General features: G+C 34.3%; 1 protein-coding gene across 4 annotated transcripts in view; it reads right to left on the reverse strand.

The window, feature by feature from the left end:
• UBR1 (ubiquitin protein ligase E3 component n-recognin 1) overlaps positions 1-23,791 on the reverse strand; it is a 181,329-nt gene that overhangs the window by 59,151 nt on the left and 98,387 nt on the right. For all 4 annotated transcript variants that reach the window (XM_074235207.1, XM_074235208.1, XM_074235209.1 and 1 more), the window contains exons 24-33: positions 22,023-22,071; positions 16,454-16,608; positions 15,074-15,173; positions 13,360-13,469; positions 11,470-11,556; positions 10,421-10,602; positions 7,923-8,128; positions 4,826-4,919; positions 2,313-2,462; positions 1,004-1,101 (exon numbers count right to left, since the gene is read on the reverse strand). In XM_074235207.1, the coding sequence (XP_074091308.1) occupies positions 1,004-1,101; positions 2,313-2,462; positions 4,826-4,919; positions 7,923-8,128; positions 10,421-10,602; positions 11,470-11,556; positions 13,360-13,469; positions 15,074-15,173; positions 16,454-16,608; positions 22,023-22,071 (1,231 nt within the window). The remainder of the gene's footprint in view (positions 1-1,003; positions 1,102-2,312; positions 2,463-4,825; positions 4,920-7,922; positions 8,129-10,420; positions 10,603-11,469; positions 11,557-13,359; positions 13,470-15,073; positions 15,174-16,453; positions 16,609-22,022; positions 22,072-23,791) is intronic.

Below are 23,791 nucleotides of genomic sequence, written 5' to 3' on the forward strand. Positions count from 1 at the left end.
AGGAGTCTACTGAGTACTGAGTCAAATCCAAACTCTCCATACCGGCATTCATAGCACTAAAATACCTTCTTCCACTACTACCTATCCAAATCTTACCAATTTCTTAAAGTACAAATGAAATCTTAGTTACTTTTCTTGAAATCCTACAATATTGATCTAATTTTGGATTTGATGAAATTATATATAATATTGTTGATTTAACTAGTGGCATATAAATCAAATATCTTCCAAAGAATTGTGTCATGTAAATTTTTTCTAGTTCCTTAATAGCAATTTTGAGCACAATGGAAACTTGCTGAATTGAACATATAGATGAAAAATATACCTATAAAGTTTAAAATTTCTCTAGGTTTTAGAAAACATTATACCTTTAATATTCTTTGAAGGTAAATTATTTAGGAAATTACCTAAATAAATTTTATTTAGAGTATAATAATTAAATCTAGGGAAAATACCAACATATAAAATAGAAGGAAACAGAAGCAGAAAAAACTCAAGGAATGAGACACCAAGAGTTTTGCAAATAAAGTTGAGGGAATGTTGTGGTTCAGAATTGTGATTTAAAATATTGAACTGTTCCACTAATTCAATCTTCCTCATCCTCGTTAGAGACTAGAAAGGAAGGATAAATATTCCTTCTTCTTATAGAATTGGCAAAAATATCTCTCTGATTTTTTTTAATGCACTCCATATATTGGTCTCTGAAAACTAAAGAATAAAAAAGCAAAAAAAAAAACCCTAAAAAAAACCTGTGGTAAAAATTAAAATGAAGTTTTTCATGACAAAAAGGATTAACTTGTTCTTTCAATAATAAACTAGATTTAAATTAAACTTGCTTTAATTCACAATGCCCTGCATTTTGTAAAATCTAACATATTTTCACCTAAATTATATCTGAAAAAGTAGTTAGGGAATCCATCCACTTTTTCTGACAATAAATTTCAGAACTTAATTTTTAATAGGTTCTCATGCAATTTATTTGAAAATAAGACATAAATCAAACCTTTAGCATTTTTCACACTGTAACCTGATATTCGGGCCATGACAGTTTCTATCCACCGAGACAAGGATAAAAGCTGAGCAACAGCTTCTGCATTCTCACTGAAAAAAAACAAAAGAAAAAATGTTACTGGTTCATAATAGCAATGATAAGTTATGGGATCTTTGACAAAGATTAGTCAATTTTTATCATCTTCTGGGTTCCCTCTGTGATACTAAGAGGCAAATGAGAATAATCATAGTGAATAGTTGATGACAGATACACACAAATATAAGAATCCTTAAGATGACATAAGAGATGGCTTTTAAGCATTTTATTTTTTTTCCCAATAAACAAAACTCGATTCTTATTCTTACTTTCTACCAACCCCATTTGCCTTGCAAAAACTAAAAAAAAAAAAAAAAAAAAAAAAGCAAAAAAGAGGAAATATGCATGGTAAAACAAAACAAATTCCTATACTGGTAATACTCCCCCCCCCCATCACATTTTATATCCTGAGTCCATCACTTCCCTGTTAGGACAATAAAACAAAATTGTACTTATTTGAATGAGAGGCAGTAAACCATAGTGGAAACAGTGCTGAACCCAGGATTAAGGAAGATTTGGGATTGAATCCTATCTTTTATTCCTACTGACACCTGGGCATTTCTCTCAAGTTTGGTTTCATTATCAGTAAAATGGAGCTAATCATATCTTGGGGTTGTTGAAGGGACCAAATGAGAGAATGTATGTATTTTACAAATTTTAAAAGTGTTATAAACATTTCTATATTAGGTATGAATGGGATGTAATCTCTACTAGTTATTACTAGTATTAGTTATGAATTACAAGTAATAATAATAATAATAACACTGATTAGATAATATATCTAATAAGTTCTAAAGTAAAAAGTATAAATCATGGCCAAAAAAATGTAATTACTTATTGTTACATGAAAAACTGACATGTAGTGTCAAAATTAGGCAATCACGGAGGGATCTGCCTGAACTGATGCTGAGGGAAATGAGCAGAACCAGAAAAACACTGTACACTCTAACAGCAACATGAGGGTGGTGATCAACTTTGATGTATTTGCTCATTCCATCAGTGCAACAGTCAGGGACAATATCTCATTACACTCAGTTTGGATCGATGTACAACATGGAAACAAGGTAAAAACTAAAAAAATTGCTTTCTGGGGGGGGGAGTAAGATTGGGGGGAAAAAAGTAAAATTCAAACAAAATCTTTAATAATAAAAAAAATAAGGCAATCACTAAGAGGTACTAGAAGCAGTTTTTTAGAAATGAAGGTCAGTACACAAACAAAATATACCTATTTATCTTTTGTATTTGTAAAGGAACAATGGGGATCACAGTATTGCACAAAGATTTGCAAAGAGGACAAAGATATTCTCCATTCTCCAAGTCAAAAAACTCAACATGAAGGCGTTGACGAGAATTAATCTGTATAGCTTCAAAGTACCTACAAAATTCAAAAGAAATGGATTAGTTCGTGCAAATATCTGGAATTTAATATATCATAAAAATGCTAGGAGTATTCTAGAAATAATAAATTACCTCAAGGTGTTTCAGCATGTCTAGTCTTGACAATAATTCATATAAAAACAACTGGATTTTTTTAGATATTCTACTAAATAACTGCTTGTGAGCTTATAAAAGTTGCTTCCCTCACAATAGATCTAAAGAATGTAAATATAGAGGAAGTTAGGTAGCACAGTGGATACAGCACTGATCCTGGAGTCAGGAAGAACTGAGTTCAAATTTTGCCTCAAGACTCTTGATACTTACTAGCTGTGTGATCTTGGGCAAGTCACTTTAACCCCATTGTTCCACAAAAAAAAAAAATTAAAAAATGCAAATACATAAGACTGATCCATTTTATTTTTTATTTTTAGGTTTTTTTGCAAGGCAATGGGGTTAAATGATTTGCCTAACACCACACAGCTAAGTAATTATTAAGTGTATGAGGCCAAATTTGAACTCAGGTCCTCCTGACTCCAAGGCCAGTGTTCTATTCACTGTGCCACCTAGCTTCCCCAACTGATCCATTTTACCAGAGGTAAACTGACTTTCTTACCCAAAGGAAACTGGAGGTAAAAATGTTTCAAGTCTGAAAGTTTATTGTAGTGCTGTACTATCACAACTAGAAATTAGATATATAATACAAAGACTATTTCCTTTAATTTCTGATCATCAGAATAAATTGATCAGTTAAATAAGGTCAGACCTACAAATTTTCATCATGTTAAAAAAGTTTTGCCTGAGACAAATTTTTAGGCTTTTTCCTTTCCCAGAACAAATGATCCTCTTGTCCTATTTTTTGATCTTTGGAATAATACCTTTTATTCAGGGGCAGTTCTATAATATTTGTGGCTATTTATATAAATTTCTATGTTTTCAATATCAGTATAAGAAGTACTGAAAATCATAAGCAAATGATCTTCCAGTTATTCCCAAAGTTGATCATTATATAACACAGAGTGACAGTGATTAAAACTTCTAAGACTAAGATAAAAACAGACCATGCTTAAATATTAAGGCATTTGAGAGTATGATAGTTTATAGAATATGATAGTTTATTGAATATAAATTTTTTACACGGCCTGGGTTATGTTTTTTGCAATTCGTGTGCATACACATACGCAGACATACAGACACAGACTGACTGACTCTCTCTCTCTCTCTCTCTCTCTCTCTCTCTCTCTCTCTCTCTCTCTCTCTCTCCCAAAATTGTGATTTAAAATATGGGAAAATACTCCCTAAAGCAGCAGACTGCTAGTGTCTCTATAATTTATAGTCTTGGAGAGTGACCTGGGGAACTGGGAGGTCAAGTGACTTGCCCATAGTCAAAAGAGCTAGTAGGTACCTTGAGGGCAGGACTTTATCTTAGCTCTTTCTAATCAAAGGGTAGATCCGAAATCCACAAAATCAGCATGTCCTAAAATACATGGTATAATAAAAATGATTTAAAATATATTATATGTGTTAAGTAAATCTATGTGTGTACATGAGTACACATGCATACATATCCATGTGTAAAAAGGTTTTTTTGATTTATACTTGTGATCTCATCTACTGGGAACTCACAGTATAGAAATTCCCTCTCCCTAGGCATATTAGTAATTTCTCTGTTGCTTCTATTCTTTGAGTCTTGTTAGAAGCATTGACTTACTCCTGGCTCTTCTTGACTCCAAGATCAACTATATATAATTATGAGTATTTATAAAAAATGTACACACACACACACATACACACACATCATATAACTGAACTCTCAGGTCAAAGATCTACTTATTTTTGTTCTTTGAAATCTTAACACCCATTGCATTATCATTTTCATATTTACTGCTCCCACCTTATCCTTCTCAAACATGAACTTGTCTGTTTCCTAAAAAACTATCAAATTAAACAAAAACTAAAAAGAAAGAAAAGAGGTGAAGAACAGAAAAGGAAAGACTCTGGGAGTGATAAGAGAAAATTTTAAAAGGATAAAAGGAAAGTGATGGAGGAGAAGAAAAAGAATTATCTCTGAGGAAGAAGAGATATAAGAAAATGCGATGTTTGGTTCAAGAAATATCAAGTTTAATTAAATTTGCTTCTCCAGGGAGCGGCTAGGTGGCGTAGTGGATAAAGCACCGGCCTTGGAGTCAGGAGTACCTGGGTTCAAATCCAGTTTCAGACACTTAATAATTACCTAGCTGTGTGGGCTTGGGCAAGGCACTTAACCCCATTTGCCTTGCAAAAACCTAAAAAAAAAAAAAAAAAAAAAAAAAAAATTTTGCTTCTTCAAAGAAATGAACTGAAATGAGATCAGAAAGGACTTACTTCTGCCAGCAGACTGCATGCATGACATGGCCACAGCTGCCAGTGTGGGTTCCACATGCCAGGTTAGGGTCCATGAAGAGTGGATCTGATGTTTCTAGAAGAGGAAGACATAAATTAGAGCTATGAAGTAATTTCTCGTATCATGAAAAACTACTATTATCTACTAAATAACTTCATTATAAGTATTTATATAGAACAAGCTATGTGTCAGGCACTATGCTAAGCATTTTTTACAAATAAAATCTCATTTAATCTTCATAAAATCTTGGGAGATAATTGTTTTATCCCCATTTTTCAAATGAGGAAAATGAGGCAGATAAGATTTAAGTGACTTGGCCAGGGTCAAGTAGCTACCAAGTATCAGAAGCTGAATTTGAACTCAATAGTTTTCTGACACTAAGCTCACAACCTAGCTATCATTATAAGAACTTGTAAGGTATAATGGATAAATAGGTAGCTTTGAATAAATAAATCAGTAATTATTAAGTGCCTACTGGGGTTTAAGTCCTGTCTCTAATACAGACTGGCTGTGACCCTGACTAAGTCACCTAACCTTTCAAGGAACCTTGAAGGTTCCAAATGACATTTATAGAAGGTTTGTTCATCTGAGAATTCCTTATACCAATACAATCAGAGGTCCAGTACCCAGCCTTATCACATTGTCAACAACTTTAGGAATTACCCTAGCAGTAGTAAAAGAATGATTTTCTCTCCTTAGATAAATTTTGCTAACACAGTAAAGGGATAAAATATAAGTATGGCCTACAAAATATAGTTCTATAAAATATAACTATGAATCAACTTGCAAAATATAATTCTATGAATGAATTAATCCCCAATTTATAGTTTGGGGTTTTTATTTTATTTTGATGTAGGAATACTAAGAAAACATGTAGTTTTTCTGAAGTGCTTTTACTGTAATTCAATCAGATTTGTTTAACCATCTTTAACATTGATATCTTAAACACAAAAGCAAAAGGCAACTTAAAAGGTAGTAAAGATTTCTTCTCTTAAAAGCACTAGAGGTGGGCAGCTAGGTGGTGCAGTAGATAAAACACTGGTCCTGGAGTCAGGAGGACCTGAGTTCAAATCCAGCTTCAGATACTTAATAATTGCCTCACTATGTGACCTTGGGCAAGTCACATAACCCTGTTGCCTTAAATAAAAATTAAAAAAATAAAATAAAAAGTACTAGAGGGAGTACCTGTAGAATGGCCTGGAAATTCATATTAGGCTTATATCAGAGTTAACAATTCTTGGCAAATAGTAATACTTTGCATGCTACCATTCTCTCAGAAGACCACTAGACAACAAAACTTTGATAGATGCAAGAAAAATGTCTTTTGGTTTAAAGAAGTTCATATAATTGGTCTACAAAAGATTAATGTTCAAAATGAAGTCACATACTGAAGTAGGGTGCTAGAGGGGGGACCTTAAAAGCTTTGGAAATATTAATGTATGAATTACTATAGCTCCCTAAACCAAACTTGAGGTAAACTCACAGAGACTAATATTTTTAAAAATTTCTGATGGAAACATCAAATTTCCTTGATAAGAGATACTTAACATTAGTCAGTCGGTGTGAGATCTACTAGCTCAATACTGTTTATAGTTTCAACATTAAATCATTAAATGCCTTGCAATTTTTTCAATGACATTCTCAAATGTTTGGGATATGTGAAGCTTTGTTTTTTTTAAGTAGTATTTTTGGCTATATAATTAGTTTTTTGAACTTTCTCATTTGTGAGGTTTATATTTTTGGCAAAGTTGAGTTTTTGGCAGTTTCTCTGAGGCAAGCACCATGTGAAAATCAATGTGGTACAGGAAAATGAGAGTGACAATGTCCCTAATTTAAGGTTTGAGAAGTTATACAATTCCCTTTAGGAATGCCAAAAAAGGGATCCTAGGTGTGTAGTGGATAAAGCACTGGCCTTGGAGTCAGGAGTACCTGGGTTCAAATCTGGTCTCAGACACTTAATAATTACCTAGCTGTGTGGCCTTGGGCAAGCCCCTTAACCCCATTTGCTTGCAAAAACCTTAAAAAAAAAAAAAAAAAAGACATGCCAAAAAAAATTTGTTTAATTTATGTGCAGGATTTTTCCAAACAGCTGTTATTAGGACATAAATGCTTATTACATTGTTTGGACCTACCATGCAGTAAACAGATCTATTAGATATTTCTTTTGTTCTAGAGTTGCTGTGAAAACATTACTCAAACACTAAGGATGTCATGGACTGAGAAAGTTTGGCAAATTTCCTCAATCTAAAAGTAAATTTTAGATATAAAAATCTGAAGAGCAAATGTCAACATGCTTGCACTAATCTAATCTTTCTCCTTAATTGCTTGTTTTCTTTGTTAGGAAAGAAGACAGAGGTTAAAAGTTGTTAAGTTCCAGAAAAATTAAGTTCTGACCATACTAAATCTGTATTAAATTTTGGACATCAAAATTTAAGAATATTGATAAGGTACAGTTCTTCCAGAGCTAAGTAACTAGAATAATAAAGAAATTAACTAAAGGAATTGGTCATGTTTATCATGCACCAGAGAAGATTCAGGGGCATATGACTGCTATAACAAAATAAGGGAAGAGTTATCATACAGTAAAGTTTTTAGAATTATTTTCCAGAGGGTACAAAGGGCTAATGGGATAGAAATTATAGGGAGACAAATTTTAGCTCGACATGAGAAGTAATTTCTTAAAAAATAGATAATGTCTAAATATATCAGAATTGTAAAGATTACCATCCTTCTGAGGGAACTTCAAATCAGAATAGGCTTTATCTACTTCAAAGTACTTTTTAAGCAAAACAGTTTAAATGACATATTAAAAATATGAATCTTACAGATAGATAAATCATGGCTGATAAAGTTAAGTAATTTGCTCAAATGAGAATGAAAGTAGTGTCTCTATTTCCAATTTCTCTCCAAACAGCATGTTCGAACAAACACACACAGTGGGTGTGTGTGTGTGTGTGTGTGTGTGTGTGTGTGTGTGTGTGTGTGTGTGTGAGAGAGAGAGAGAGAGAGAGAGAGAGAGAGAGAGAGAGAGAGAACACATGAACAGGTATAACCAAGAAGAATTTGTAATATACATACCCCCTGAGAGTTCCAAAGGTTTCCCCCTCTGCTGTGTTAAAGCACTGGATTTCTGGACACAGGCTGATAAAACCATGGCAGCATTTTCTAATCTTACTTCTTGCTCCTCTTGACATAGAATACATGTCAGCATTTCCTTTTCACTTAGAGAAGGGCCACGTTTAGGTCCCAAAGCAATTCTAGAGTAGTCAATGGTCATAGGTACACTACCAAAAGAAATAAAGAGATTAAAAAATGTTTACTTGAATTTCAGGGAGTAATTTAAAAATTAGAGAATTCCAAACAAACTGATGTAAATATGATTCTCTGCTCTACATAGATTACAGATTCAACCTTGAGCAGGCACCCTTGGTCACTTAGGAACTTACTCTCTAATCTTTAAAATGGGAAAATTGAACTAGATGATCTTCCAGCACCAAATTCTAAGATTTCATGAATCTCCTGACCCACTTAAATTATATTCTTGTAACATTAACTTAGCTCTCCTCTCTTTCATATATCACATCTAACTAGTTACCAACATTTCCTCCATAGTACCCTTAAGATCTACTTCTCCTTTATTCTCAAACACTGTGAATTCTGTTACAATATGACATATGTACTCAAAAAGCACTAGGTTATATAAATAAAATCACACAGAGCCACAAAGCTTATAGAAAATATGTGATTAGGGGTATCAACTCAAAACTTTCATCAGTTTCACATTAAAAAAAAAGGTGAGAGACCAAATAAAAATATGGTGGCACAGTTTTATACATGTTTCATGGTTAAGGAATACATTTATTACAATAAATAGTAGCAGAATCTACAGTCTCTTGCTGTTTGCTGCTGCTCTGCCTATACTGCTGACAGATCCATACTACTTAAACCTCAAACAAGCTGGGCAGGTAGCTCTAGAGACCAGAGGCTATGGTAAAAGGTGAAGAGTTGAAGGGGAAAGGGAAATAATCCTCCTCTGTCTACTGTTCCTAAGGAACTAGAAGATACACAACAGATATAGCAGTTTACCTTGAAAAATATCTGAAATTTGTTTGTACAAGTGGCTATCTAAAGCATTGAAGTTTGTGAATTATTGTGAAATGATGCAATTTTCTGAATTCCTGTTCATTTTCAGGTAAGAAATTGCATATAACTCACTTGAAATTTGCAGTATGCTAACAACATTCCATAATATATCAATTGTGTTGGAACAAATTTTATTTTCCAAAAAAGTATTTTTGTATAATTTATAGCTGAAGCCCTGACAATCTTGCTACTGAATCTCTCTCCTAACCTTCAGTCCCAAATCACCAATCCAAAATGAAATTCTTTATATTTCCCATGCAGACTCTCCCCTATTACTGTCAAAAATACCAACGTCTTCTCATTCATCCAGTCAGATTAATTCTGATCATGTCACATGCCCATATTTAATACTTCCACAACACCTTGTTGCCTCCAGGATGATTTCATTGAAAAGTACTTTAAAATTCCTCAAAATTGGTCCTTCCTACTTTTTCAGCCTTTAGATACTTTACTTAACTGCCCCAAACATTCTGTGATCCGGATGTACTGATTTCCTTGCTTTTCCTCCTTCATGATGCTCTTTCTTTTGTCTTTGTATCTTAGCAAGACTGAGCCCCATAGATGAAATTATTTCCCTCCTCTGAGAATTCCTGACTACCTTCAAAACTCAACTCAAATCTTACCTTCTGCAGGAAGCCTTTCCTACTCACCACTTCTGGTTGACCTTTTCTTTTATTGTGCATGTATATTGTAAATACCTAGCTACATGACATTATTTATGTCTTCTTCATTAAAATATAAGCTCCTTTACAGCAGAGACTGTTTTTGCGTTTATATCCAGCACAAGAATTAAGACATTTCAACTTAACAAGTGCTTGTTGATTGGTTGTTGATTGACTGCCTGCTGAATGATGACAATTTTTACTTACCAGATATTGTCCTTTGTCTGTTTCTGTTACTAGTGTTTCTGTATTTTAATCTGCATGCCTCTTAGCTTCCTGAATTTGTTATCGTGCTAATATGATACACAGTCAATACTTTTTATTCAATGATTAAACTAAATGCTAGTATTCTTCTTATAGAAATGAAATGGAATTTGTAGTTACACAACAGATTCTTATGAAGGAAAAAAAAAGAACCCCCAAACATAGGTTAAGAATCATCACTTCTAGGTAAATAAACTTTAAGATATTATTAGCCTTTTTTTAACCAAAAAAAGTACTAGGCACTTTTTGTTCCAAGATTTAAACTAATTTAAGTTAACTAAAATTAACTAATTTAATTAAGTTAAGAATTTAGGTGGCAGAATAGTTTTTCAAATAAACATATTTCTTTATGGACAGGACATTCTGATATTTTGGTAAGATCACATTTAATATGCTGATTAAAATTTTCTCTGGAAGTCATGAATTTCATCATATATTTAAGGAATTTTATTTTGTAAGCATTTAATTTTTCTTATTTCAAAGTACAGAGTTAATACAGTTTCTTACCTCTCTTCCTCGACAACGGAATTTTCTTTCCCTTGTAGATCTAAGGTATTCTCATACAATAGTTTGTGAGTTTCAATGAAATTCCTCTGTAAGGCTGACATCTGTGCCATGATCTTTTGGCGATGCAACCTAGCAGCTTCCGCCTTTCTCTTGCGTTCTGCCTTTTCTTTATCCTGCATACTCTGAATTTAAAGAAAAACATCAGAGAATACAGTAGAAACCAGTTATCACAGAGTTAAATATAAGTTACAAATCAGATCACACTATCAAAACTGAACTTCCTTAATGTATGAGGCAAAGTGCTAATCTTGTCCCTCCTGTTTCTGCTTTGTCAAGGAATCTCTATTATAGGAGGAGGCTTTCTCCTCTTCATTAACTTGTACTGTTTTTAAATTAATAAGTCTTTACTTCAATCGTGAAATGAATGGGTACCATCAACTTAAAAAACTTTTAATGTTATTTGACAGAGATCAAAAGATGAAGTCTAAAGGGAAATTTAAAATATTTTAAAGTTTCTGCTTTGAAACCTAAAGAGACTTTTGAAGAAAGGAAATTCACAAGATTACTTTGGATTCTTTAGCACTTCTTTATTTACTAGTCTTGTCTGAGCACAGTCCTTTTTATACTGCTTAATAAAATATCACCTTCCATGGTAAGAGCTTTATATACATCAATATCATTGTCAACTTAATGAGTCAAAAATTAAGAGCCATAAATTTTAACTCAAAAGACCTAATCCAAAATATACCAGACAACCTCAATAAATATTCCTGGGATATGGCTCTTCCTTCAAGTTTTTCTGAGTCTTATGAAAGAAAAATATGAATAACTTCCCCAAATACACCTAGATCTACAAGGCATAACAGAACAGAATAGAATAGAAGAAAGAAGAAGAGAATAGAAGAGAAAAATAAGTCTACATTTTCATTTGTAACTATAGTAAGTTCCCTTAATAATGAACAGCTATAAAATATCCCTAATATTCAAGGTCAGGGTAGAAACTAATTGAAATTATGATAGAAAGACCCACATTGCTATGATTTTATTACCTCATCACTCTTGATAAGTTCTGATCCTGATACAGTCGCAACTGTTAAACTAGATTTTTCCCTTAATCGTTTCACTGTGTCAAACATCTATGTAGAAAGAATGAAATATTAAAGGAAAAAATTAGATGGTATATATATATATATGCATGGTAAATTATCTTATCCTCCTTATTGTGAACATGATCCTACTTATATATAACTTAAATGGTTTTTCCATAAAAGCTATTTTAGCTTTTAGTCTTCTTAAATCAGTTGTCAGAGAAAATCTTATGTAAATATGAAATTTTTTTTATTGGTACTTCAGGTCTTTTTTTGATAAATTTTTAAAATTTTAAAATTTAATACAAAATGAGAAGTGAAAAAACCCACATTAACATGCACACAGCAGACCATGAAAGGATTCAACATAGGACAATACATTTCCATTTCAAAAAAACCTATATAATAAATATAATACATTGTTTTCAAAGTGGTCCAGCTTTTCTTTCCTTAGTTGTTAGTTTTACATTATCGTAAATTGTTCTAATTATGCTTAATTTACTCTGCATCTGTTCATACAGATCTCTCAGGTTTCTTTGATGCTGTCTTTGACTTCATTTCGTACTGCACTGTATTTCAATACATTCATAAGCCACAATTTGTTCAGTCCCCATTGATGACTATTTCCTTAGTTTCCTCTTAGTTTCTAGATTTTTCCTACCATTCAAAAGTTGCTGTTATAAATATTTTTGTACATATAGAACCTTTTACTCTTTTTTTGATCTCTTTGGGATGTAACAGTACTATAGCTGACTTAAAGGGCAAACAAGTAACTTTTGTCTTTAAATATGAAATTTTATGAAAACTATTTGAAGCATTTTCTTTCTTAAAACTGTTATTCATATCAGTTAAATTTCTCCAAATATCCCTCCCTCACTTCCCCACCTGAGAGACATACTCTAAAATTAAGAATTTTTTTTAAAAGAGAAAAAAAATTTAAACTAATCAGTACATTGAAAAAATCTGGAAAAATATGCAATTATACCACACCCATGGATCTACTCTGCAAAGTAGTTGGGAAAGATGATTTCAAATCCTGCCCCAGGAACCTGGAAACAACCTCTGCTTTAGTCCACTGAAAAATACAAACTACTTCAGTTTCTTTGCTAAGAGGAAACCAAGGACGGTATGGTTCATGGAGTCATGAAGAATTACACTGAATGACTGAACAATTATAACCTTCCTAAAATGAAAATCAAGAAAATGCGCTATTAGCTCAAATAGTAAGTACTATTACTGCTGTTATTATTCAGTTGTTTCAATCATGTCTGACTCTTCATGATCTCATTTGGGGTTTTTTTGGTAAAGATACTTGAGTGGTGTGCTATTTCCCTTCTTCAGTTCATTTGATAGATGAGGAACTAAGGAAAATGGTGTTAAGTGATTTACTCTGTTCCACAGCTAGTAAGTTTCACAGGGAGATTTGAATTTGAGTCTATCTACTGTGTCACATATCTGAATTATATTTTAATTCTTAACAGTGATTTCTATTACACAATTTCCTATCTTAAGGGAGACAGGATTTATTATATTTCATTCTCTTCTAATGTTGTATTGGATACTACAAAGTAGTCTGACAAAGATCCTATTTAGTGAAGATATATATAAAATATAAACAAGAGCAAAAGTAAAAACACCCCACAAGACAGACAAATGATAATGAACTAGAAAATAGATAAATTCATCATCAGAGGGAAGGCTGTTTAATTCTGTAGGGCAGGGGAAAGCACTGCAGAATTAGAAAAATAGTAACAAATGAGGGATAGGATAAAATTAATAGAATAAAATTAAAACAAGGCATGCATATTTTGTTTATCATTCAAGATAAACTTTATTTTTTTTCTTACCTACCTGTAGTATCCAAATTATCATGTCCTTTTGAGCCTCCAATTGAGGAACTCCTTTCAGTTTTTCCAAAAATGTTTGTATATTCTGAGCATTCCCAGATGAACTTGCCAACCCTTTTTGAGGAAGTAAAAGCAGAATTGTACAAATTAAGTCCATTTTACAATACCTTTAAAATAAAGTATACAAAATGTCTGAATTTAGTTTTAAAATTATAATTATTTACAATTGCAATAAAAATTACTTAAACACTTTCATTTTTCCCTTACCAAATATTTTAATAAAACTGATATATAAAACACATATTTTCCCTTCTTTTGCCCACTCCTTACTGGTGGGGATCAAAAAGAATAAAATATAGAAAAAATAGGAGAGAATATAGTCATAAATAATCATTATATCCTTATTTAATTAAAAATTCATTATGAAATTTTGGTACAGGAGATGCTTTTGCTTTACTGGTTGATTAGTAATGATCCAAAAAAGAAAGAACTTTCCTGGTCTTCCACACCTCTGTGAAAAAAAGTCCTATGACATCCCCTGAAAATGTGTTTCAGTGGCTTGAAAAAACTAGAAAAATTGTAAAATGTAGACTGTAAATCTAAAACTTTCCTATTTAGTAATGCAAGTTAGACCTACATAGTTTTGCTCCAAATAAGAGTTTTAAAGATAGTTATTCAGTTACTGTTGCTTCAGATATATTTTAAATTTAAATCAATCACATGAATGTCTTCTGCAACTTTTACTATTTTTGTCAGTTTGGATAGTTACTCTGCTGACACAGATTGAGCTCCATTATGCCTTTCTCACAGGTGTTTCTAAATGGTCATGGCTGAAAGATTAAACACTCTTTGGCTGCTCTAGTCAAATTTAGATAGTCTGGTTCTTGGACAATATATCTATAATTCATTACTGGGTCTATATGGCCTTTTCAACAAAAGTATTTTAACCCAAAGCCAGTGGTTACTTAGAGGAGTTGCCTAGATATTATAAAGAGGCATTAAAATAAATCTTTAAGGAGACCCTTTGCAAATATTTTACAAATGATATTCTCCTCAAGATTAGGATCCTGTCATACTATATTGAAAGTGGAATACCAAATCAAAAGGTGAGACTGTAAATCCAGAAATAAGTAAGCATAAAAATTTTTGGGAAAGCTGGTATGTGCATCAAAAAGTGATGTCAAGCAATGAGATGCACAACTCTTACTGAGGAACAAGGCTCAACAGGTCTCTGTGCAAAGGTGCAACATATGGAGGTAGAGATGAGATGTACTTCCTCTGAAGTAGGAAGAATTGTATTCTCTTCCTTCCCCTGATGTCTCCACACTTGTAATCATCAGCATGTATAGTATCCTTGAGTCACTACCCTCAGATGCCTCATCTGTGATATTTTTCTCATGGATCACATTTTTCCAATTACCATGGACTCTACAGCCAGGCAACCAAGCAAAATTTTCTTCAGAAAGTATTCTGCACTGATGCTGCTACAAACCACATCCCTTTGCCCCTCACTCACTCAAGGGCATTTACGCAGTTAGTGCTAGTTATTGCTCTGAGAGCAAACAAAATCAGAGAGTTCCACTAGCAGAAATTATTAAACAAGCGCTAATAAAGTTAGAGACACCTTCCCTGTTAAAGAAGATTAAGTCGTGAAAATGACAAGTTTAAAATTTCATTCACAAATCAGAATTTCAATGAAAAATCATAATCAGACGTACGTGAAGCTTTGTAGTAAAAGTCAAATGTCACTTCTTCTTCAGGAGCTCTTTGGAGCTGTTGTTTCTCTTCAAGAAGACCCAGAGCAAGAAGATGAAATACCTAAAGGAGCAAGAAAGTTGAGTAAGGAAGATTTTGAAACTACAATTTTGGTTAAATTTCTTAAAAATTAAGGGATCCAGAAAAAAAAAAGAAATATAAATATAAATAAATAAGAAAAGACGCATACATACATGAAAAAGTGGCATAAAAACCACAACTATAAACATGACTCCAGTAAAACAAAATGAAAAGTAATAAGCCTTCAAACAGACATCAAGAGACACAGAAAAACTAATTCTTATCTATATTCTGCTCATCTGTTTGTTCTTCATTGTTAAAGGGTTTTATGTAAGATTTTTCTTCCTTATTTTTGTTTATTTGATGATTTATCTTTCTGATTTCCATTATAACCACATGGTTATAGAGTCTACAATTTTTTTTAATGTAAGAGAGAGATTTAAAGAAATAAAAAATGTACTATTCATACTTCTGAAGATGAGCAGAAATTTTAGGGGGGAAAAAAAGCAATTTGGGGGTGGCTAGGTGGCACAGTGGATAAAGCACCGGCACTGGAGTCAGGAGAACCTGGGTTCAAATCTGGTCTCAGACACTTAATCAGTACCTAGCTGTGTGGCCTTGGGCAAGCCACTAAACCCCGTTTGCCTTAAAAAAAAAAAACTAAAAAAAAAAAAAGCAATTTGTACAAGAAAAGATAAAATAACTCACATTTAGACAAGGCTTTAAAGTTTACAAAGCACTTTCCTCACAACTATGTGAGAAAGTTTGTATAATAATAATAATAATTATAATTATAATTATTATTTCATTATATCCATTTTATGGATAAGGATAATAAAGTTCAGAGAGGTAACACAGCTGTCCCAGAATGACACACAACTAGTAAGGAGAGATCTGAGATTTGAAAAAAGATTCTTTGACCCAAAGAACAATATTATTTATACTATATTAAGGAGATGATAAGTAAAAGGAACTAAGTAGAAATTGTTAAACATGAGAATGTGCTACTAAGGGAAGCTGTAGAATCTCCTTTAGGGGGTCTTTTTTTTTTTAGGTTTTTGCAAGGTAAATGGAGTTAAGTGGCTTGCCCAAGGCCACACAGCTAGGTAATTATTAAGTGTCTGAGACAGGATTTGAACCCAGGTACTCCTGACTCCAGGGCCGGTGCTTTATCCACTGTGCCACCTAGATGCCCCCCTTTATGGATCTTTAAGAATATCTTAGATAACCAGCTAAAGGATGATTTAAGTGCAGTCTTATCTGAAAGCAGATGGATGGACTAGAGGACTTTTCTTATGAAGACATTTGGCTAATATACATACCATCTGGATCATAGCTTCAGTCCATAAGTGACTATCCAGTTCCACTGCTCTACGCAGTATGGTTGTGAGAACATATATCATGATATCACAGTTGAGAATGTTAACTACCTTGCTGAAAGCAGGGCAGAATTCAGGAGGTGGTGGTGGTGGTAGTGCTGGTGGAAAGAAGGCCACATATATGTAAATTTCTAGTGCAGATTAATTTGATTTATTACATGATGCACAAATATAGATGATTAAGGACATATTGGAATGAAAGCAGGTTCGTACTACATAAAAATCAGAGAAAATCAATGTCATGAAAAGAATCCATGATTTAGAAAACAGAGGGTTCCTTCAGACTTGGACAGCTGCCTGAATGAAGGGAAGTTGAATGACTCCTATATACCTACACCAGAAAAACCCAATTGCATCAGATAGAATAATGATCAAGAAATCCAGTAAGTTACACCTTTCATCCCAAAAAAGCAGGAAATTCAGGCAGAAGTCCATGGGCAATAAGAAAGTAGGCCCAGTAAAGCTAAAGCCAGTTCTGGCAAAGAACACAGTAGCTTCCCAGTATGACCAGAGACTGGCAGGAGATGCATGTAGTTACAAGGCTCTGTATTTGAATGCAGCTAGAATAGAAAGATTCTATAATAAAATATCAAAGTGGTTAGAAATTCATAGCAGGAATGTAAAAAGCGATGGGAGAGGCAGAGGTCAAATGGGACACCCCAGATCCACTCTAACCTCAGGTTCCATAGAAAGGACTCTGAAGATTTAGTGTTCTAAGAAGCTTAATTTTAGAAAGTATAAATCATGCTCATTCCCCATCAGTGCAATAATCAGGTTCAATTTTAGGGTATCTGTGATGGAGAACATCATCTGTATCCAGAGAAGGAACTGTGGAGTTTAAACAAAGATCAAAGATTATTACCTTCTATTTTTTTAAAGAAGAGTTGTCTTGAGGGGCAGAGCCAAGATGGCTACAAGAATGGATCTTGTCTTATGTGTTCTTTCATTAAACTTATAAGATAAGGACTGTTAACTAAATTTTCAAGAGACAGAACCCACAGAGGGACCCAGTGAGGCAGTTCTCCTACTCAAGGTAACCTAGAAAAGAGCAGAAAGGCTCTGCTCCCCGGGGTCGGAGGCGCTGCCCACCAGAGGGGTGGCCCACCAGAGCCAAAGAACTTCAGCCTCCCAGAGGCAGCCCCAGGGCACTGGGAGCCACGGCTCACAGCAGTGGGGGAGTCTCCTGAGCTACACTACAGGGAGCACTGGGCACAACCTGGGGGAACAGCAGGGGACTTCTGCCAGAGAGAACACGTGAAGCCCAGCCCTCAGGGCACACAGCAAGCAACTTGGTCTTGTGGCAGCCCAGAAGTAGGAAACAGAAGCAGGCGGAGCTGGTAAGCAGGAGGTCCCAGGGAATAAGCCCACTGAACCAAGAGAGGGGAGTGAAGAGAGAGACTGGCAAGCTCTGCCACTGAAACAGGACTCTGGGGCTCTGAACACATTCAGATCCTGATCACAGTCTAGGCACCCCCATAGAACAGCAGGGCCCTCCCACCTCAGCCCAGAGGCAGAGGGGAATGCTTACAGTCATTCACAGACCACGAGGGAGGACAGAGGCTCACACACTGAAACCCTTGTGGGAGTGTCCCAAAAGCTCAGGAAGCACCCCAAAACAGGTTTAGGCTGGGAAAATGAGCAAGCAGAGAAAAAAGAGGAACACCATTGAGAAATACATTATCTATGACCCCAAGAGGGATCAAAATACTCAGTCTGAATATGAGGAAGCACAAGCTCCTTCATCTAAAGACTCCAAGAAAAACAGAAATTGGGCTCAGGCTATGACAGAGATCAAAAAAGACTTTGAAAATCAAATGAGGAAGTTAGAAGAAAAACTGGGAAAAGAAATGAGAGAGATGCAGGGAAAAACATGAAAATGAAGTCAGCAGCTTAGACAAGGAAATACAAAAAAAATGCTGAAGAAAATAGTATGCTAAAAACCAGCTTAGGTCAAATGCATAAAACAGTTCAAAAAGTTACTGAGAAGAATGCTTTAAAAAGCAGAATGGGCCAGATGGAAAAAGAGATAAGAAAGCTCTCAGAGGAAAACAAATCCTTCAGACAAAGAACAGAACTCAGGGAGGTTGATGAATTTACTAAAAATCAGGACTCAATACTTCAAAACCAAAAAAATGAAAAATTAGAAGAAAATGTGAAACATCTCATTGAAAAAACTGATATGGAAAGATAATTTAAAAATTATTGGAATACCTGAAAGTCATTATCAGGAAAAGAGGCTTGACATCATTTTCAAAGAATTACTACAGGAAAATTCCCCTGATATCCTAGAAGCAGAGGGCAAAATAGAAATGGAGACAATCCACCAATCCCCCCGAGAAAGAGATCACAAAAAATCAACCCCTAGGAATATTACAGCCGAGTTCCAGAACTCCCAAATCAAAGAGAAAATATTACAAGCAGCCAGAAGGACACAATTCAAATACCATAGAGCTGCAATCAGGATCTCACAGGACTTAGCAGCAACTACATTAAAAGCTCGTAGGGCTTGGAATATAATATACCAGAAGGCAAAAGAGCTTAGAATGCAACCGAGAATCAATTACCCAGCAAAACTGAATGCCCTCTTCCAGGGAAAAAGATGGACTTTCAATGAACCAGGGGAATTTCAAATGTTCTTGTGGGAATGGCCAGAGCTGAACAGAAGGTGTGATCTTCAGATACACGACTCAGGTGAAGCATAGAGAGTGGAGGAGAGGGGGAAAATATGAAGGACTTAATGATGATGAACTGCATGTATTCCTGCATAGAAAAATGACACTGATAATACTCATATGAACCTTCTCAGTTAATAGAGCAGGTAGAAGGAGCTTTTATACTTGAATCACAGGAGAAAGCTGAATTTGAAAATAAAATATGGTGTAAAAACAGAGTCAATAGAAAAAGGGAAATGTAATGGAAGAAAGAAAAAGGAGAGGGGGAATAGGCTAAGATATTTCATATAATAAGATTTTTCTTTATTACAATGAGCTATTGCAATGATATAGAAGGGGGGAAGGCAAGGGGGAATGAGGGAATCTTCACTCTCATCAGAGGTGGCTAGGAGAGGAAACAGCATATATACTCAATGGGGTATAGGCATCTGGACTAAGAAGGAGGGGGGGGATGGGGAAGGGAAGGATGTGAATGAAGGAGGAGAGGATGGACCATGGGGGGAGAGTGGTCAGATCTAACACATTTTCTTTTTAACTTCTTGCAAGGGGCTGGGATTGGATAACCTGTCCAGGAGTATAGGGCCCAGTGGATGCTGGGCCTAATGGGTGGTATGGGGGCTCGGGGCCTCTTGGCTCCAGGGCCAGGGATCTGTCTGCTGCACTACTCAACTACCCTACAGCAGAGTCAGAGTGAGAGGAGAGAAAATACAGTACATGGTAGTGGAGAAATAAGAAAGGAGGGAGTTGCGATCAGCAATGGCAACAGTGGAAAAATATGGAAGTAACTTTTACGATGGACTTATCATAAAGAATGTGATCCACCTGCGACAGTTGTTGTCGGTGGAACAAAGACTGAAACACAATTATTATTAGTTGACGGGGGGGGGGGGGGGGGGGGGGGGGGGCGGGGTACAGGGCAAATGGGGCTGAGTGGCCTGCCTGGGGCCACATAGCAGGGTGATCATTGGGTGTCTGAGGCCGGATTTGGATCCGGGTGCTCCTCGCTCAAGGGCCAATGCTCTGTCTGCCATACAACTGCCCCTACTATTATTAGTATTTTATTTTATTTTGGGTCTTTTTTTTCCCCCCTCTTTTTGGTTTTTGCAGGGCAGTGGGGTTGGGGTGGTTTGCATGTCACACGGCAGGGTGATTGTTGGGTGTATGGGGCCGGATATGGGCTCGAGTGCTCCTGGCTCCAGGGCTGGTGCTCCATCCATTGCGCCACCTGGCCTTACCTACAATTATTACAATTATCTTTTTTTAATTTTAATTTTTTCTTTCCCCTTTACTTTATCACTCAAGCGAGTCTATATTTTTTGGGGGGAGGGGGTAATTTGTTTACTCTTAAACAAGAATATTTTATTAATGTATAAAAAAACATTATTTGTACAAAATGAGAATAAATATTAACTAAAAAAGTTGTCTTAAGTACTACATAATTTTGCTATCTCTAATATTTTATTTTGCCTCAAGGATATTATTTTTCTCTCAACACATTCAATTTTGATCAAGGTATAGCATGGAAACAATGTAAAGATTATCAGACTGCATTCTGTGGAGGAGAAGGGGGTGAGAAGGGGGGGGATGTGTAAAATTCAAAACCTTACCAAAAAATAATAGGTAAAAACTACTATTGCATATAATTGGAAAACAAAAAAAATATTTATATTAAAAAATCCATTATTCAGAAACTAAAGATGGAGAAATGAGTAAAGTTAAAAAGACACCAATCAGTATTAAAAATAACTGCCAATCTAGGAATCTTAAAAAAGGAGAAAGTAATTCTGTAACAATTGCAAGCAAAGATTAAAAGAAAAAAATTAGTTTTCCATAATCATTAGATGAATATCTAGAAGAAATGAAAAAAGATTAAAATAAAAAGAAAAAACTGGAGGAAAGAATTGAAAGGAGAAATAAATGCCCTGAATAGAAAGTAAAACTTACTCAAGTAACAAACTCTTTGAAAATTACAATGGAAAAAGTAGAAATCAATAACTTCATGAAACAGCAAGAACTATTAGAATGAAGATTAAAAGAAAATACATTATACTTGCTAAAATAAACAACTAATCTGTAAAAAAAGGCCAAGTAGAAATAATCAGAGATTATCAGATGCTCTGAACAAAATTAAAAGGGGAAGGGGTGAAGGAAGGGTGGATACTATATATATATTATGTAATTTTTTTTAGGTTCTTGCAAGGCAAACGGGGTTAAGTGGCTTGCCCAAAGCCACAACACAGCTAGGTAATTATTAAGTGTCTGAGGCCAGATTTGAACTCAGATACTCCTGGCTCCAGGGCCAGTGCTCTATCCACTGAGCCACCAAACTGCCCCTTGGATACTATATTTCAAGAAAAAAAAGGTTTAAGTTGAGAAATGTTTGAACAAACTGTGACATATGATGTATTGAAATATATAAGAAATCACAAAAGAGATGATTTTAGAGAGTCCTGTGAAGTATAAACTAATGTAGAGTAATGCAGAACTGGAAGAACAATTTAGACAAGGACAACAACACTAAGAAAACAACTATGAGAGACTGAAGATTCTGATCAAAGCAGTAACAAACCATGACTTCAGAGGGTATATAATGAATGAAGCATTTAAGCTCAAAATAGAATTTTAAAAAAAGAAAAAAGTCACTGTTTTGATCACTCAAAATAAACTTTCTTCGCTCTTGCCTTCTGATGTAAGTCAAATTTTAAGACATGAATGAGAACCGAAAAAATTTTCATTTTCCTATTAGTTGATAAAAACAGTCCCCCTTCATACTTTAAAGATAGTTTATTGTGATGTCATTATAGAACAAAATTGGTTTCATTTACCATCCCATTTCTTACCTTCATCTTTGTTTTCTTGTTTTTTCCTTTTCTTCTGCATATGTTCAGCCTAAAAAAGAAAATTGATCTCTAATTACATTACAGTAATCACAGATAATAGAATTAATTTTAAGCAAGCATGACTAATATTAGGGCATTTTTGATTCTTAGTCTCTCTGAATAATGTTCCACATTTACAAAATGGGGAACTTAAAAAGATGGCCTCTAAGATCCCATAAATATGGCTCTAAATACTGCTCTGGATAAAATATAAAGTGTTATCTCATTATAAATACTGATGTAAAAGGCCTACTATATTTTGACAACCACTGTATTCAATCAAAATGACTCAACGATTAATAGGGTTGTGAAGTCAAGAAGTGGTTTAGAAAAGCATTCTTCCAATTCTTTATAAGTTGCTCTGAGAATACTCTGGGGAACCTTCCCTAGTTCCTAAAACGGGAGACCTAGTTGAAGATGGGTCAGGGATATGGGCAGGAAGGAAAAATAGAATGTGGAGTGCCTTGCTCTATAGATTTAACTCCCTACCTTAATATGGATTAAGTTTCCAAGTGGTAGAAAAGTAGGAGACTTGATTAATTCTGTGCCTATATCTTCCCTGTTATGTTCAATTAAGTTAATGTCACTGAATGAATGGATTTAAATTTTAATTATAAGGGGGAGATGGGAGGAGGTGAGAGAGGTCTGGGGGGAAAGGATAAGATTACTGGCATTGAGGGTCTTGAGTATGAAACATGGTCTATATGTCAGATTCTGCCAGGTATTAATCAGTTTTGTTGATTGTCTTCTTCCTCTTTTTTTTTAAAAAAAAAAATTCTTTAGAGTTAATTTTTGGGGGATATATAAATTTAGACAATATATAAGCAAAATAAAACAATAAAAATTATTTTTAAAAATAAATCAGGTTATAGGAACTTAAACTTTCATATATTAATTGCAATAGGAAATTTAGATGAAAAGAATTTGTTTTTCTAGGAGATATCTCTATATTGTTCCAGGACTGGCTTTTCTTCTTAGGAATGCAAAAAATCATAGAATGTAGAAAATAATTTACAACTTGCACTAATGACCATAAAGTTCTTAAAACTAATATTGATGTCTGGAATCCAGCATGGAATATGTTCTTGATGTAAAAAAAGCATTAAACATTCCAGGCTTGATGAATATATCAATTAAGAAAAGAGCTAGAAATACTGTGCTGCTAATAACATCCAAAAGAATTCTAGTTCAGTTATTTCTGTTTTCAGTCAATTTCTTGGCAAAGATTTCGTTCTCCAGTTCATTTTACAAATGAAGAAACTGAGGCAACAGGGTTAAGTGACTTGCCTGGGGTCATATAGCTAGAGATTAAGATTCAATTTGAATTTAAGAAGATGAATCTTTCTGACTCCAGGTCTGACACTCTATCTACTGTGCCACCTAGCTACTGAACATTATTTTTAGAATTCATCTATTTGAACCACTGCACACAAATTATTTAAAACAAAATGTTCAAAACTGTGGCCCTGGGAGTGTTGTTTTTTAACTATACAGATTGTCTTTAATTCTTTCAATGTGATCTGAGACAACAGACCATGATTTTTAAGATTTACAATTAAAATAAAAAGATTGACAACTAAAAATATATAAATGAAAACAAAATCAAACAATGACCTTTTTTATTTGGGAAATATGTTAAAACTATTTTTTAAAATGTGTTTGAATTTTTTCTATCCCTCTTCCAAATTGGGGTCCCTTTTTATTCTTCATTTTTAGGAAGAAGAAAAAAG

Source organism: Macrotis lagotis, chromosome 4 (genome assembly GCF_037893015.1).
Source record: "Macrotis lagotis isolate mMagLag1 chromosome 4, bilby.v1.9.chrom.fasta, whole genome shotgun sequence".
Taxonomy (NCBI): Eukaryota; Metazoa; Chordata; class Mammalia; order Peramelemorphia; family Peramelidae; genus Macrotis; species Macrotis lagotis.